The sequence below is a fragment of the Thamnophis sirtalis genome, unplaced genomic scaffold (genome assembly GCF_051295495.1).
Source record: "Thamnophis sirtalis isolate CommonGarterSnake01/CBP01778 unplaced genomic scaffold, rThaSir2_p1.2 scaffold_2, whole genome shotgun sequence".
Taxonomy (NCBI): Eukaryota; Metazoa; Chordata; class Lepidosauria; order Squamata; family Natricidae; genus Thamnophis; species Thamnophis sirtalis.
The window spans coordinates 101,364,837-101,380,303 of record NW_028261382.1 but is presented as its reverse complement, the minus strand read 5'-3'; the positions used below and the strand labels follow the sequence as shown (position 1 = coordinate 101,380,303).

At 58.9% G+C, this 15,467-nt stretch overlaps 2 protein-coding genes across 13 annotated transcripts in view; both read right to left on the bottom strand.

Moving 5' to 3' along the window:
* The window catches only part of SCRIB (scribble planar cell polarity protein), a 42,552-nt gene extending 41,591 nt beyond the window's left edge, over window positions 1-961 (bottom strand). For all 8 annotated transcript variants that reach the window (XM_087706594.1, XM_087706599.1, XM_087706595.1 and 5 more), the window contains exon 1: window positions 688-961. In XM_087706594.1, coding sequence (XP_087562720.1) covers window positions 688-849 — 162 coding nt within the window. In that variant the 5' untranslated portion in view covers window positions 850-961. The remainder of the gene's footprint in view (window positions 1-687) is intronic.
* Window positions 962-2,754: 1,793 nt separating this feature from the next.
* On the bottom strand, window positions 2,755-15,463 carry PUF60 (poly(U) binding splicing factor 60). Of its 5 annotated transcripts, XM_087706590.1 has the most exons (12): window positions 15,145-15,327; window positions 13,854-14,375; window positions 11,801-11,896; window positions 9,996-10,085; window positions 9,291-9,341; window positions 7,184-7,345; window positions 6,994-7,086; window positions 6,040-6,280; window positions 5,766-5,956; window positions 5,170-5,314; window positions 3,487-3,722; window positions 2,760-3,321 (listed from the first exon to the last, which is right to left on the bottom strand). In XM_087706590.1, the coding sequence occupies exons 4-12, from the start codon at window positions 10,068-10,070 to the stop codon at window positions 3,022-3,024; spliced, it is 1,494 nt and encodes a 497-aa protein (XP_087562716.1). In that variant the 5' UTR covers window positions 10,071-10,085; window positions 11,801-11,896; window positions 13,854-14,375; window positions 15,145-15,327; the 3' UTR covers window positions 2,760-3,021. The 5 variants fall into 5 exon arrangements, with proteins under 5 accessions (XP_087562715.1, XP_087562713.1, XP_087562716.1 ...); XM_087706587.1 differs by lacking the exon at window positions 13,854-14,375 and having other exon boundaries at window positions 2,756-3,321; window positions 15,145-15,463; XM_087706588.1 differs by lacking the exon at window positions 13,854-14,375 and having other exon boundaries at window positions 2,763-3,321; window positions 6,040-6,253; window positions 15,145-15,463.
* Between the last annotated feature and the right edge of the window lie 4 nt (window positions 15,464-15,467).

Genomic DNA, 15,467 nt, shown 5'->3' with positions numbered 1-15,467 from the left:
CACCACCACCACCACCACCTGCCCATCCATCCCATAGAATATTTCTCCCCTAAATCACAAGCATCCAGAACCCAATTCCTGCCAATCCCCTTTTCTGGTTCTTCCCTTATCACCACTGGCTGGAAAGCGATAATGTGCAATTGTCACCCTCCTGCAGATTCTTACTCGGGGACCCACCCATCAAGAAATTAAGATACCAGTCCATAGTTTAACACTTTCATTCATAAAAAGAAGAGTTGCACCGCCAGGGTTCCTCGGCTCCGCCCATTAACTTTCCCAGCTGGCGATTTTCCTGGGGACCCAGCCCAGCCCACCCCCGCTGTACAGCCGGCTAGGTAAGGGGGCCCGGGCGGGCAGCAGGGAGGCCGCTTTGGGCACCTTCCGGGGCCAGGAGGCCGAGGGAACCGGCGGCCTTCGCGCCCAGCCACAAGGAGCCCAGGCCGAGCGCCGTCTGGCTAAGGAGGGGGCGGGGGGCGGGGCGGAGGAGGCTCCGGACCGTTTCTGCACCGACGGCCGCGGGGGCCCCGCGGGAAGGGAGGGAGGGAGGGCGGGGGGGGGTAGGAGGGGGAGGGGCAGCCCCACCCACACACAGCAACGGCCACAGGTGTGCGCGGGGGGAGGGGCGCAGCGGGACCCCCACCGGGCGACGTCCCCGCCCCGCCCGCGCGGAGCTCCCGCCGGTCCCACCTTGGGCAGCTCGCGGAGCTGGTTGGAGTCGAGCAGCAGCTCCTCCAGCGAGCGGCTGTAGCGGTAGACGTCGTCGGGCACGGCCTGCAGCGAGCAGTGCCGCCGGTCCAGCGTCTCCACCTGCCGGTTGCAGCGCCACAGCGGCGGCATGCAGCGAAGCATCCTCGGCGCCGGGGCGGGCGGGCGGGCGGGCGGGCGGGGGCGCACCGGGCCGCGCGGGCTCAGCGGCCGAGCCGGCGGCGCGGCATCCCGGCGGCAGGGAACCTCCTGGCCATCCGGCGCGAGGCACTCTGGGACGACGGCGCCCCGCCCCGCCGCGGAAGACTACAGCTCCCAGAGCGCCCGGCCGGAACCATAGATCGCGCGGCGTAGCGCGTCCTGCCGTCTGCGCAGGATCCCGCTCTTTCCCCGCCCCTTCCTGCGACCCGCCCCCGGAAGAGGCGCTCCGGCTCAGCCGCGGAAGGAGGTCGCCGCTCTGGGCCAACGGCTGCGGAAGAGGAGGAGGCGGCGTCGCGAGTGGCCGAGGCAATTTTGAGACGGCCTTCAAGGGCCGCCCCGCCTGGAGCGCACGGCAGTAGTCCAGCCGGGAAGACAGAGCCGCGCAAAGGCCCAGCTGCTCCTCCGGCAGGAGCGCCAAGCCGGCCCCGAGAGAGGCAGGCGGCCCCTCCTCAGACTTGGCTTGAGCGGAGCCGGCTCTCCGCCCCCCCCCCCCGGCCAACACCACCACGACCGCCCGCACCCGCCTTGCCTACCCTGGGCTGCCGTTCGCCTCTCCGAGCGGCCTCCATGAAGGGTGCAATGGGGATACCCGCCCCCCCCCCGCAAGGCTGCCTTGCTTAACCTCCCCCCCCCAATCCCCAGGTGGCATTGACATTTCTACCGCCGGTGCTGCGGGCGTGGCAGGGGACGGATACCGCAAAATCCCCCTCCCCTCCCCACTCCTGGGGCAGCCAGAGGCGGCATTTGGCTGCTCTCCAAACTACTCAAAATTTCCGGTTCTCCAGAACCTGCTGAATTTCGCCCCCATCCCAGGGCTGGACCTTCCCAGAGCCCCCTTTCCCTCCGTGGCCCAGCCTGGAAAAGGGCCAGGGGATCCGCCTCCTCGTCCTCTGAATGAGGCTCCCCCAGAAGGGAAGTGGGGAGCCCAGACAGACGCTACCCAATGGGGGCTCTGGGGAAGTGGGGCTGTCCCTCACAAGGAAGAGCCTCTGCCTGTCTCTGGGCCTTCCCCTCTTCCTCCTCCAAGCCGGACCCTGCAGGGAGTGGGACTCTGCGCCAAACGGGGCTGGAAGCTCTGTTGTTGTTTTTTTTTTTGGGGGGGGGGGAGGTTATGGTGCAGAGGTGGGTATTCAGCAGGTTCTGACCAGTTCTGGAGAACCGGAAGCAGGAATTTTGAGTAGTTTGGAGAACCGGCAAATACCATCTCTAGCTGGCCCTGCCCCCATCTATTCTCTGCCTCCCAAGTCCCAGCTGGTCAGGAGGGAATGGGGATTTTACTATATCCTTCCCCTGCCACGCCCACCAGTAGTAAAAAATAATAATCCCACCACTGGTACAGTGGCTCAGTGGTTAAAGACACAGAGCTTGTCAGCTGGAAAGCTGGCAGCCCAAGTTCCAGACCCCAGTGCTGCACTTGTCCCAGAGCCTGTTCGCCTAGCAGTTCCAAATGTAGGTAAATAGGTATGGTAACAGTGTTCCATGTGCCTCGGCAAATACTCATGCTGGCCATACCACCATGGAAATTGCCATCGGACAATGCTGGCTCCCTCAGCTAAAAAATGGAGATGAGCACTGGCCCCTAGAGACAGAATCGAGTGGGCAGGGCAAACCTTTGGTGTGGAAGAGACATTAAGGAAAGAGGTAATGTACTGGTTTTCTTGCCTATGGAGATTCTGAGTCATCCAGTCAGAGCTGAAGAAACTTCTTGGATGAGAAGCGACACATCTTTAAAGAAAAACCAGAAAGCCCAATCGCCTCTTGAAAAAAACGCCTTTGGGGCTACTGGTTTTCTTGTTAAAACTGGTGTTTTTCAATTAGTTTGAATTAACAAGAAGTGAAAATGCAGCAACACCACCACCACCACCACCACCACCAAATTGACCATTCTCGATCGGGTGCCTAATAATACATTGCCTGGGAATGGCTACCTGCCTAACCTGCATTCCCATTTTGCCCCCGTGGAGGTAATGCTCTCGCACACATCACGGACAACGGAAGGGTTTTTTTCTTCCTGGCATATTTACCAACAACTACATGTACAACACAGGATAATGCTGGTCCAAAAATATTCCAGAAAACATGGGGGAAATGAAAGAGAAGTCTTTGTGAAAGAGTTCATGCGGAGAGGTCACTATTATCAAATCTCTCCTGGTCATAGACTTCGGCCACAACCTTCCTGCCCGCAAACCAGCGCCCATTCAGAGCCTGGATGGCTTTGTGAGTCTCTGAGGCCATGGAGAATTCCACAAAGATCTTGACAATGATCTCCGCGTCTTCTTCCTCGCCCTGCTTCTCTTGATAGATGATGACTCTGTTGACAGCCCCAAATTTGCCACACTCCTCCGTTACTTCTCCTTCCAAATCATCATCAATGTCCTTGGGATCCACCATGTTCCGCAAAACCATCACTGTTGACTGTGTGAAGAAAAAAGCCAGAAAACGTCACCTCCCAAGACTCCTCCTTCCAGTCAGCCAGCCTCGTTTCGCCTTTGTGAAGGCCCCCCGCCCTTCTTCCACGACAGGCTCAGTCTGGAGGCTTCTCCCCAGCAGCCCTTCCATCAGCCCTGCTGAAGAACTCACCTCTTGTTTCCGGAGAAGCTTCTGCATCACCATGTGGCGGGCGCTGCTGCCAGAGATGCTCATGTGCTCCTGTTCACTCAGCATCTCTGGCCTTTCAGATTCTTGGAAAACCTCCTCCTCCTCCTTCTCCTTCTTGGCTTCTAGCAGGCCTAATGTTGGGGGACTGGCCAAGATGGGGTTCACCACACCCACCTGGGGAATAGTGACGGGAATAGGTGGGCGAGCCGGAGTGACCCCTGGAGGAAAAACACATTTTGAAGTAGGTGAAAAGAACTAGTCGCCCATATACCCTCATGCTCCACATCCAAAGCGAAACAGAATATCCAAGGCCTCTCAGACAAGGAGGGTAATCCCACCAGCTGCTCAATACACACAATCAACCCGGATTTAAGAGAAATGGGCAATCCCTCGACTCACAACACCCTTAGCAACCAACCTACAGGACAGTCGTATCAACAAGGAGTGAAAATCTCAGAAAGAACCTCAATAGCCCTCTCACCCATCCTTCTACTCCACAGAAGGGAAACAGAAAGACAAGCAGTCCTCGAGTTGCAACCGTAAGAGAGAGACTGCCTGTTACAGGCATAAGTTGCAAAATGGATTGGTCACACTTTGCAGCAGTTATTAAAGTAATTTCTCATTGTGAGAAACGGTTTTGCTGGAAACCAGAAGTGGGAAAAGTTGGGCATAAATGTAGCTGTGTTGCTGAGCACCCAAAGGCCGACCACGTAATTGCTGGGGGGGGGAGAGAATTACAGGGGTGGGAACAAGCATCAGAACTCAAGAGGACACCCATGGGGCTAGCCCAAGCAGAAGAGGAGACAGAAGCAGCCAGCGGGGAGGCCGGTCTCTACACACCAAGGTCTTCCAAGGTAAACATCCATGGGGCCAATCGTTTCTCCATGAGAAAGATTTGTAAAGTTAGAATTATTCAAATTGCTAAAAGAAAATTTGCCAGAGACTTTTGAAAGAGAGCCACCTCCAAGGCTCTTGGGCCAAGAGCCCACCGGAGGATACCGAAGGTGCAAGTCAAAAGCCAGGAGAGAGGAGGGCCAGAGGTTTTACGGTTCCCCCAAGAGCGATGACCCCCTTCGGCCTCCTCCAAGCTAGGCTCCTCTTTCCCACCTGGCCTTTCCCACTCTTCCCAAGCAGAGGGCCCTTCCGACTAAGAGGACCAACTGGCCCAAGGCCTGCCCCCCTCCTCCCTCCTCCTCCTCCCCAGTGCTCCCACCGCCAGGCTTTAAAGGCGCTCCTCACTCCCAATCCAGCAGGCTCCGTGGGGCAGGGCTACGGAGCTCTACCACCTAACCGAAAAACGCTGCGTGGGTGGGGGAGAAGAGCGCGTTCTCGCTGGAGAGTGAAGTGCCATCACCGCCATCAACCCACCCGACCTGGGCGGCACCAACCGGCAGCCCTTCCTTTCGTTCCTAGGAAAGTTCCTCAAGGCTTCTTTCTCCCTTTCTTTTATTATACTTGTATGCCTTTATTATTATACTCCTTCCTCCAAGGAGGCCTTCGCCTTTCGCTTGGTTTCACACAGACACAACGGATGTGGTGGAGGAGACGGAGACGGCGGGGGTGACGACATCCTCGCAGGAAGGCACCGCGCACCCCCACACAGGGCAGCCCCCTCCCTTATCCCAGGCGGCAAGAGGCGGGTATTTCAGCCGCCAGACCACTCACCCGTGATGACGCCAGGAGCTTGAGCTGCCATCACAGCCTGCGGTAAGGCCCCCAGGGGCTGCGCGAGGGTCAGGGCTGGGGTCACCAGTCCGGGAGTGGCCAATGTGCTAAGGACGGCAGCACCCGCCACGCCTGCCACGGCTTCCTACAGGAGAGAGAGGTCAGCTCTCAGACACGGCCTCTGCAGCTTCAGGGCTGCTTCTGTACCCCAAGGCCCAAGCGAGGAACCCCACAGCCCCAGGAGCCCCCCCCCCCAACCATCATCTTCTGTGGGCCCATTGGAGCGGAAGGGGCACCCCGGGCCAGTATTTGCCTTTGCTTGCCTGATAATCCTACCCAGCCCCAGAGACGTCAGCCGGGCTCAACCCGGCCCTGGCAGCAGAGGGAGGAGGGGGGGCCTGCAGAGCAGCTGCACACACTGAGCCACTGGCGCCCCCTGCTCTCTGCTGCAGAGGGTGGGAGCCTGCCGGAGCTTGCAGGAGGAAAGGGATGCGGACGGGGGCCCCGCTTCTGCTGCTCGAGGGGAAGAGTAGGAAGGTCCATCCAGCCAGGGCAAGGACTCTCCAACTCCGCTCCCCAGAGGCCCTGCTCCTTACCTGAGCGGTGATTTTCGCCGTGGCGGCAGCCGCGGCTACAGCTGCTGCAGGGGGCAGGCCTCCCGGGGTGGCTGGAGTCAGCAGGGGCATGGGCGGGGTGACTGCTTTGCCCACGCGGAGGTACTGGCCCCCCAAGTCAAAGAGGTTCATGGAAGAGACGGCGTCCTGGGAGGACTGGGCCTTCTCGTACTCTGAGCGGGCAGAAAGAGCGATATGGAGCACTGGCCGCCGGCTCTGGGCCCTCAGCAGCAAGGCAGCCGGCCCCGGGGCTCACCGATGAAGCCGTAGCCCTTGTGCTTCCCCGTGGTGGGATCCCGGGCCAGCGTGCAGGACTTGATCTTCCCAAAGGCCTCAAAGACACTCTTGATGTCGTCGTCGGAAAGGTCCTGGTGCACCGATGCCACGTAAATGCGGTTGAAAGCGCGAGCCTCCTCTGCCAGCTGATCGATGATGGGCTGCGCTTGGCCAATGTTGCTGGGCCTCCCCACCTGCAGGAAGGTGACCCGTGAGGGCCTCTGGGCGCCCCCGGGCCCCCAGAGCACCAGCTTCTCAACCGCCTGTCAAGGTGGCACTCGGCCTAGTCAACATGCCCAGCTAAAACACCGGTTTGGGGGAGGGGGGGAGGGTCTAGCCTGTTTCTACAAGCCCATCCGACATTCTGCCAACTGTGGGTTAAGGTGCTTCCCACATCCAGACTTATTCATTAGGCTGCACCCTGTCTTTCCTCTTGCTGTGGGATGGGTGGCATGAGAAGGGGGCAGTGGCCAGCGAGGTGAATCTGAAGCTCCTCGGTTGCAGCCCGGCCCCTCCACCTCACTGACCCCGGCACGACAACCGATGAGGGAGTAGAGGGGCCTGGCCCGCTCTTATGTTAAGCCAGTCACTGCCTTCAGTTCTGATTTGTTGTTCTCCCTGGGCACCCGCATCATGGGAACGCAGGAAGTCCTCCTTGCCACAAAGCAAGTTGCAAACACCAGCCAGGCTGCCCAGCGGTTCACCCACCCACTATGGGGCGGAGGAGAGACCTTTGCAGCCCAGGGGCCCTGGGTGGTGTTGGGCAAAGCACTCGGCCTGCTTCTAAATAAGCCCCCGCTGACCCCTTAGCCCTGCTGGAGGGACGGTAGGAGCCGGGGCAGGCAGGCAGGCAGGGGACAGGCGGCCCAGCTTCCCCCCCCCCTTTACAGGACGGAAAGACTGGCGTGTGGCCCACAGGTCTCCCTCCACGTACCTTGATGTTCCGCCCTCCGAGCATCACGGAGTTCATCTGCTCCAGGGCCAGCTGAGCAGCTTCCGGGACCTCATATTCCACAAAGGCAAAGCCCTGCCCCAAGGAGAAGAGGGGGCATGAAGCTCAAGCACTCCCCCCGCCCCCCCCCGTGCACCCCTTCTTCCCCCTCCCTGCCAGCCCTCCCGCTCACCTTGTGCTTCATGGTCACGGAGTCCCAGGACATGTCGATGCTCTTGATGGGCCCAAAGGGGGCGAAGGCCTGCCGAATGGTGTCCTCTCCCAGCTCATAGTAAATGGAGCCCACGTAGACGCGGCACATGATGGCCAGGGCCCGCTGCCGCTGCGCTGCCATCTGTATCGGAGAGAAGGTCTGGCCGGTCAGCGCAGGAGGGAAGCCCGGCAGCTCTCCCGTGCCCCCCCCCTCCCCAGGAGGCTCCAGGGTGGCGAGGGGGAGCCTCCCCGAGGAGGAACTAGCCCAGTCTCTCCCTCTCCCTCTGCCGCCCCAAAGGGTCCTTCTTCCCCACCATTCTGGCCCCACACAGCAAGAGATCCAGACCGGGCACCTCGTCTCTGTCTTCCCCTGAAACCTCTCCCACCCCAGGACGCTGCCTCTTCCTCTCGGCAGGCGCCTTTGGGAGCAAACGACCGCCACGGGGTCACCAGCCTTCTCCTCCCAGGGCCAGGCCGGCCGGTGCCAGGGACCCTCTGACACTGTCCCAAGAAGGTGCAGTGGCAGAAGGCCCGCGATGACCCATCTCCTCCTCTGCCAAAAGTCTAGCCAGCCTACAATCCAGATTCACCGCTATGGTTCAGTGGCCGGGCAGCAGCTCCCCTGCCTGGCAGCACAGCCAGGCCCAGGACCAGCCGCTGGAGGGCTTCTCTGGAGCTGGGAAAAAGGACAGGGCTACTCCTGTTCTCCTGAGAGGCCCACCCAGCCGGGGATTCTGGCCGCTTGTACATCAGAGCCAAGAGCACCTTGGGGGCTTCGCAGCAGTCCCCCGGCCCTTCTCACCAGGGTGGGGTGGAGAGACACCTACAAGACTAGGAAACCTCTGTCCCCCCTGCTCCCTCTCTGGGGCACACCTGCCACCTGGCCCCTCCCCTGGGGAGAGCTGCTGCTGCTGCCTTGGGCGGATGCCAGGCAAGGCCCCCAAGCTCAGCCCCCCTTCCAAACACTTCTGGGGGAGGGGGGTGTCTCGCTGCTCCCCAAGAGAGACGAGGGACCCCCTGCAGGAAGAGGCTCTCTGCTGCACATCAGGACAGCCAGCGCCACTGGACAAACTCAACGAAGGGCACGCACTCCCAGCGTTCAGGAGCCAGCAGAGCAAAGAGTTAGGGAGAGGGGAGATGGGCATCTACAACGAAGCCCATGGGGGCTGCCCGGCTATTTGGCCTATCTGCTTCCCCGCCCCCCAGCCCTGACCCCAGCAAGCTGGCCGCCCCTCTAGCACCCCAGAACCAGATCCAGGCTGAGCGGCTGTTCTGAGGCGGGCAACCCGTCACGCTTCTCTTCCACTTGCCCCACAGAAACTAAGCTAAGCCTGTCCTTCTGGTGCCGGGAGAGTCCCGGGGATCCGGGTGGCCTAACTGCCGGCTGCCCCGATGAGCCGGCCTCTTCAACAGCTCCATCCAAGGGGATCGATGCACAGCAGGAGCCGGGGCCCTGTGCAAGATCCACCAGCACATTAAGGGGGACCCCTGGCTCCTGCCTGGGTGTGCTACCCTGCTAGCACTCGGGTGGAAGGGCGGGGGCCCTCTCTGCCCAGGAGAGGGCGGGGCCTGCTCCTGCTGGCTCCAAAGGTGAGGGGCCTGTGCCCTGGCAGGCAGGCTCCGCGGCAGCCACCCCCCCCTCTCTGCCCCAACGCCAGCTAGCAGCCCCTCTTCCTAGCACCCTTCCACTCGTCTAGGAGAGCCGGCCGAGCCCCAGCCCCCGGCCACCAGCCTCTAGCATCCCGCGCTGGCCCCCTGGCGAGTTACCTTGGCAGCTACTTTGAGGCCAGGACCTCAGCATCCCTAGAAAGGCAGTTCTGCTGCTGCTCGAGACTAACGCTTCCTGTCTCTCTCTCTTTCTCTCTCTCTCTCTTTCTCTCTCTGCCCAGAGCCTCCGGGGGTCCCAGCTGCCCCCAGCCCAAGGTCTTCCACTGGGAGCTTACACTTGGCCTTGGCTGGTTGGGGGCGGGGGGGTATATCCAGACCAGGGGGGGGGTGGCGAGAGAGGGAGGCCACAGCTACGTCCTCCCCCAGCCTAGGCCCTGACTAAGACCCAGTGCCCAGAAGAAGTGAATGTGTCTATTGACCGATTGTAAAGGTGAGAGAGGATCTCCAAAGCCCATTGTCACTGCTGCCATCTGAAAGACAGTAAAGACAGAGTTCAGTCTGTGGGAGCTGAGCACACCACCAGGGGTTTGTCAAAACTCAAGTGGGAGGAAAGAGGCCTCGCCTGCCTGCCTGCCTCCTCCTCCTTGCCGAACATCCCCGGCCGACCCTGGGTAGCCAAGGCAGGGAGGCCCAGGACAGTCTTCAGCTCTCAGCAGACCACTAGCTATAGGGACAGCCCCCCACCCACCCACCCACCCCCACACCCCCAGCAGCCAGAGCTGCCCCAAGGCTTTGGTCTTCCCCTCCCCCCCGCCCTCCCCTGTTAGCTCCTCAGGAAGAGGAGCTTGGACAGCAGCTGGCAGCCCCCCCCCACAGCCCTGCAAGACCACAGACCCTCCCTGCCCTTCCCTGCCTGAGGCCAACTACTGCACCCCACACCAGCCTTCTCCCCCCCCCACTCCCTCCCTCCCTCTTGCTCCCTCCCTCCCTCCCTCTCTCTGTCCAGGGAGCTAAGCTTCCCTCCACAGGTGGCCATGTCTAGGCCTGAGAGGTCATGGCAGGCCAAAGGCAGCACTCCGGGCAGATCTCGGGACTGGCAGTGGCTCTAAGTGCGCAAGGGGCTGCCCTGGAGAGGGGGGAGGGGAGGGCGTGTCAAAAGCAAGGGCATCCTGGCAAGGCCTCACCTGGAGGTTGGTGAGCTGCTGCTGCTGGTGGGCAATCGTCTGCTTAACCAAGACGCTTTTGATGCTCTGCTCCATTGCGTATTTTTTGGCCTGGCAGGAGAGGGAGGAGAGAAACCAAAGTCACAGAGACCAGCAGCTGGCAAACCTCTGGCCCCAAGCACCGACAGACTCAGCAGCTGGATCAGGGATAAGGCGGTCCTCCTGCTCGCAGCCACCCACCCTCCTCCCTCCGTCAGCCCCACCAGCTCCCCTGTTAGGCCAGGTGGGACGTTTTCTATTATGTCGTAAAACGCCTTATGATAATTTTATGTCATAAAATGTTTTATATTTTTTTTTAGCTCCGTAGCAGTTATGTGACCCGGATCTTGGACCCGTTATTCTGTAAGTCAGCCATTGGAGGTTCCTTTATTCAACAAACGTCTCTCTCCATTCAAGGTTTTAGGGGAAGGACAGATTTAGAACCGTATACTTAGATATATATACTAGGCTGTTCTTATCATTGGTGCCGTTAAATTGTTGGTAAGGGAGCCGCCCAAAGTTCCATATAAGATAGTGGCTGCCTATCTAAGGGTTTTTGTGCATAAATAAAATGCTCGCTTCCTAACATTGCCACAGTAAAAGGGGGCAGGCCTCACGGCTTTCTTCCCTAAGGACTTGAGGGAACCTCCACAACAAACCTGGGAGCAAGACTCTGGAACAGCGCTGGGCTTCCCCCCAGCTGCTCCACAAGCCAGCCAGACCAGAACACTCGCTTGGCTGCTGCCCCCTCCCCGCAAAAAAGGCTGGAGCTCTGGCCCTGCCTTCGGGGTCCACCGGGACCGACTCAATGCCCTGAGGAAGCCCAGCAGCACCAACAGGAGGGCCCTGGGCCTCCTCTCCTGTCAGTGCCTGCCAGCTGGTTAAGGCAGCAGCCCCCTCCTCCTCACCTCGGGGTACCATGCATCAACCCCAGTTGCCCCCCCCCCCACTACCCACATCACCAATGCTGTGCCTGCCTCTCCTCTGAGCTTAGAAAGGACCACCTTTCCTAGGGGGAACTGCCCCAATCCTCTGATAAGGTTGGTTATTTTTCATGGGCCTTCTTCCCCAGCTGTGTCACTGTTTTCTCCAGCAGGAGGGATCCAAGTAATAGGCAGAAATCTGAGCACGATTCAAGCCCCCGGCCCTTCCTATGAGGGCCGTTTCCTTTTCAATGCACTTCCTGCTGATTCCAACATGGGATTTACAACCGTCGCACGTGTGGAACACCTTTACCAGTTCCCTGCTGAGAGTCCAGTATCCTCTGCCTGCCCAGCCCTATTGAGCCAGAGTTCAATGGGGCAGGTTTCTTTACGCCGCTCCTCATCCCGTTCAATTTTCTAAGAATTAGTAAAAGCCGCTTTATCCCAGGGAGGTTTGTCCCCAGCTACTTGGGAAACCTGAGGTGTCCATCCTGAGTTCTGTTTTGGATTTTAGTTCTACGATGGAAGTGGGGTGGGCGGGCGACACACACACACGTACGCCATCAGCACAAAGCGATGCACGCTTGCCCTAAAAGCACCACCTTTCTAGGCGTCTGTTCAGTTACAGATTTGGGCGAAGCCACATTAATGCCCATTCATTTGTTCTGCATCTGTTAGCACCTCACTGAATATCTGGGTAAAATCCCCCAATCTGATTACAGCCCACTCCTGTGCAGGGAGACAGTACATTCCTGGTGGGGCCCTGCCCAGAAGGGGAAAGATCCTTGCCCAGGCCTCCCTCTCTCTCCCTCTCTCTCTCTGGCTATGCTTAGGCTGGCTGACTACCTTGGTCAAGCTGCTCACCTTCTGAAGGGCCTCCTGCTGCTCCGGGGTAAGAGGAGGGAGCCCCAGCTTGGCTGACGTGCTCTGTCCATTTTCCACCTTGATGGTCTCGGTGCCCTGAAATTGGAGAGATGCCCATGAAAGCCTGAACACAGGAGACCTATACAGGGTGGGCAGGGAAGCCCAGTTTCACTGAGCAGGGGGGGGGGGGCAGGGGAAACAGGACCAATAGCAACTTCAGAATAATCTGTTTGATATGTAAATTGTCTGCCTCCCCATCACTTTAGAGGCCGATGCCTGCACTTCTTCCCAGCTGGGATCCCCAGAAGGGCGTTTACAGAGCAGCCCCTTCAACAGAGCTAACTGGCATCTTCCACAAAAATCCTTTCACCGGCTCATCCAAGTGTTTCTTCATCAAAACAGCTTTGAAATACCCTCCACTGGAGCAGCTCCATACAGACCTGCTCCACTGACCAGCGGCTAATAATGATGAGCCCTTAGCCATCTCGTTAGAGGGCCTCTATTTAATTAGCGTATTAATCAGAACATCCTGGGATGTGTTGCTAGCCAGCACGGCTTGTTCTTGCCGATTTCCCAAGCCTTAAAGCTTTTCACAGACCTCTGTGACCTGCTCCTAAATGTTTGGGTGCAACAAATTCCCAAGACGACCCTCCAAGATAAGGGCAACAATCACTCTGCTAGTGGTCTGATGCTTTATGCAGCTGTGCAGAATTTCTCAGCAATTATATAAGGGGTCATCCAGATGTTCAGCTACTTCCTACAGATTTAACCCATTGAAAGGAGGAAAAAAGGCTCAGGTCGTCATCACTTACCAACCGGAATTGGGACTAGAACACCATCACTGATATAGTCATTTAGTAAAACATCACATAGCCACATTGGCCTCACAACAGTCCCTCTGTAGTCATTAAGCAAGCCACTGGATCATTAAACACAACCTCCTCCTATGACAGCACCCTCCCCCCAAAAAAATCTGCAACTCCCTGCCAGCTTCCACCCTGACTTTGCTTGTTGGAAGCCTGCTGTCACAATCACATGACCGTGGGATACCAGAATAATTGTAAAGCACTCTGCAAAGGGCCCAAGTTGTGATCATGCGACTGTGGGAATGTGGCAACGGTTGCAAGTCCGAGGACCTGTTGTGAACCTACTTTTTCAGTGTCACTGTAACTCTGAACAGTGGCTGGATGAGGCGGTAAGTGGGGACTACCTGTATTCCTAATCATGCAATTATCCGGCTTTAGCCCTGCCCCTTCACTCTGGCCTTCACAATTTTCAGGGGAAATACATCTTCTTTCATTGGAAAATCCAAAGGGAAGTAATCCCCCTTCTTTTGTTTGAATAGCTCACACAGATTCCTTCTTCCACCTCCACCACCCATTGTTTTCAATGCCTTTAAAAGCCAGTGATGTGGATCTGAAGAGACCCTCATGCCCCCCCCCCGGGGGGGGGTCCCCTCTGAATCATCTTTCCTGCTGCTCATCCCTGTCCAAAGCCCTTTTGGTGGCTCTTCTCTTTTCTCTGAAAAGACATCTTTTCAACCACCATTCATTCTGCACTTCTGTTTTCTTGTTTCAAGTGAGTAACCATTTCGTCTCTGCAGTATCTGACATTTTGTCTTTGACTGTAGCTGTGCATTTTGAGCTCTGGGTTCCGTTTTCCATTAATGTTCTCCTGCTGTGAAGTCCTAGTGGCCACAACTATGGCTAGGTTTTTTTGTAGCTCTAGATCCCAAGGATTCACCAGGTTCTAGCACTGGAAGTTTGATTTCCGCTTTCAGAAATTGCAAAGGTGTCTGTTACCCCCAAAGGAGGGGGGAGATGAAAAGATTGGGGGGGAGGGGAGGTTATAGGAGTGATTGGGTCCAGGGTGGTGCTGTACTACTATTTTAGACTGTATCGGATAATAACTCAGGCCAAACTAACATACGATTTCTCCTGGGAGTTTAAAGAGTTAAGTGCGATAGTTAAGAATGAAGCTCTGGGACGCTACATAACCGAGAATCTTTCCTCTGCTGCTCCCAACAGAAACTATCAGGTAGGAGTGGACCTACCAGAGAAACTCTGAGTCCTCAGCTGTGGTTCAGGAGGATGCTGTGACTGGAAGCACCGCAATCCATTGGGAGGTCTCCCTTCATCCGAGTCCTCCCACAGGTCAACCCTCCGGGGAACCAACATCGTTTCTGTCCCATGATCAGGTATGAAACCAAACTGTCTCTGGAGGCTTTTGTAACTGCAGTCCCTCGTCTTTCTTAACCTTCCCCCAAGAATGGGAGTATTTGGGATATAATGGAAGTAATTCACAACTGCTGGATTCAGATTTAGCTCCTTGGGGGGGTGAAAGGACCTGCCTCCCCTCTTCCAGGACTTCGGAGGCCTTGCCTTCCCCCAAAGGGATTGACCACAGCTTGAATCCAGCTCCCAGTTCCCTGCCTGGCCATTTCCACCAGCCAGGTTGTGCAGAGGCCCAATCCGGAGGTGATAAAACTGAAAACGCATTTCTCCAGATTCACTTTTTGTGATCCAGACCATCTGGGGAAAGACGGCCAGGCAATCCACTGGTGCCACTGGGAGTCCTTAGACGAGGAGGTTGCAGAGAGAATCATTCGCCTTGGTTGACTTAGGAATCAGCTAGAAAAAGTCTGGAACGGCAACAGTCTTGGCCCAGGGGCCCGGGGGTCTTGGCCCCTCTCCCGCCCGGCCTTGAAGGGCTGCCCGGCAAAGGAGCAGAGAGGCTCGTGAACACCCCCGTGGCAAGGCCGGGCCTCATCCGTGCGGCCCTCCTGCAGAGCCACCCGGGACCCAGCTGCTATCGGGCAAGCCGTCTCTCGGGCGGGGGGCGGAAGGTGCGGGAGAAGCTGCTGCTGCTGCTGCTGGGCCGCCAACCACGAGGGGCCCCGGAAGGAGAGAGAAGCGGGGCGCCTCTTTCTCCGGGGCTCCTTCTGGGTGGCGGCCTACGCAGCTCCCCCTCGGAGCGCCGCCCATGGGCTCCTCAACCCGCCCATGACGCCCAGCCATCCGGGAGGCGCATCGGGTCTCGGTGCCCGCGAGGCTCGTGGAGGGGCGCGGCCTGGCGGACCCGGACTTTCTGGCCGCACTCCGGCAACCCCGGGGAGGGGACGGGGCAGGGAACCGGGGCAGGAGGCCGGCCTGGCGGCCCGCGGGCGAAGAATAGGGGGAAGGGGGGGAGGGAAGCGCGGGCGGCGGAGGGTGCCGCGAGGCGGCTCGGAAGGGCAGTCTCCCCCCCCCCGCTCCGCGTCTCACGCCCCGCCAGCGGCTCAACCGGGGACGTCCCGCATCTCTGTCGCGTGGCTCTCCTCCGCTCCGACCAGCTCGGCCGCTTACCAGAGAGAGCGCCGCGGTGGTGGTGGTGGTGGTGGTCGCCGCAGCCGCCGCCATCTTCGCCGCCGCAGCCTCCTCCTCCTCCTCGAGCCCCAAGCTCCGGAGTCTCGCGAGAACCTGGCGGCGGGAGGCCGGGCGAACACGAGACGGATAGAGCTGGGGGCAGCTAGGGCGCATGCGCGAGCCCGCTGATTGGCCCGCGCCTCCCGCCACCCGGAGCCTTGGGGAGGGGAGGGGGCAGCCTCTTGGGGGAGCCCTTCCCGCTCCTCCCGCCCCGCCCACATCCGTCGGAGGGGGGGGCGGCGCGGGGGGAAACGGAAGAGCCG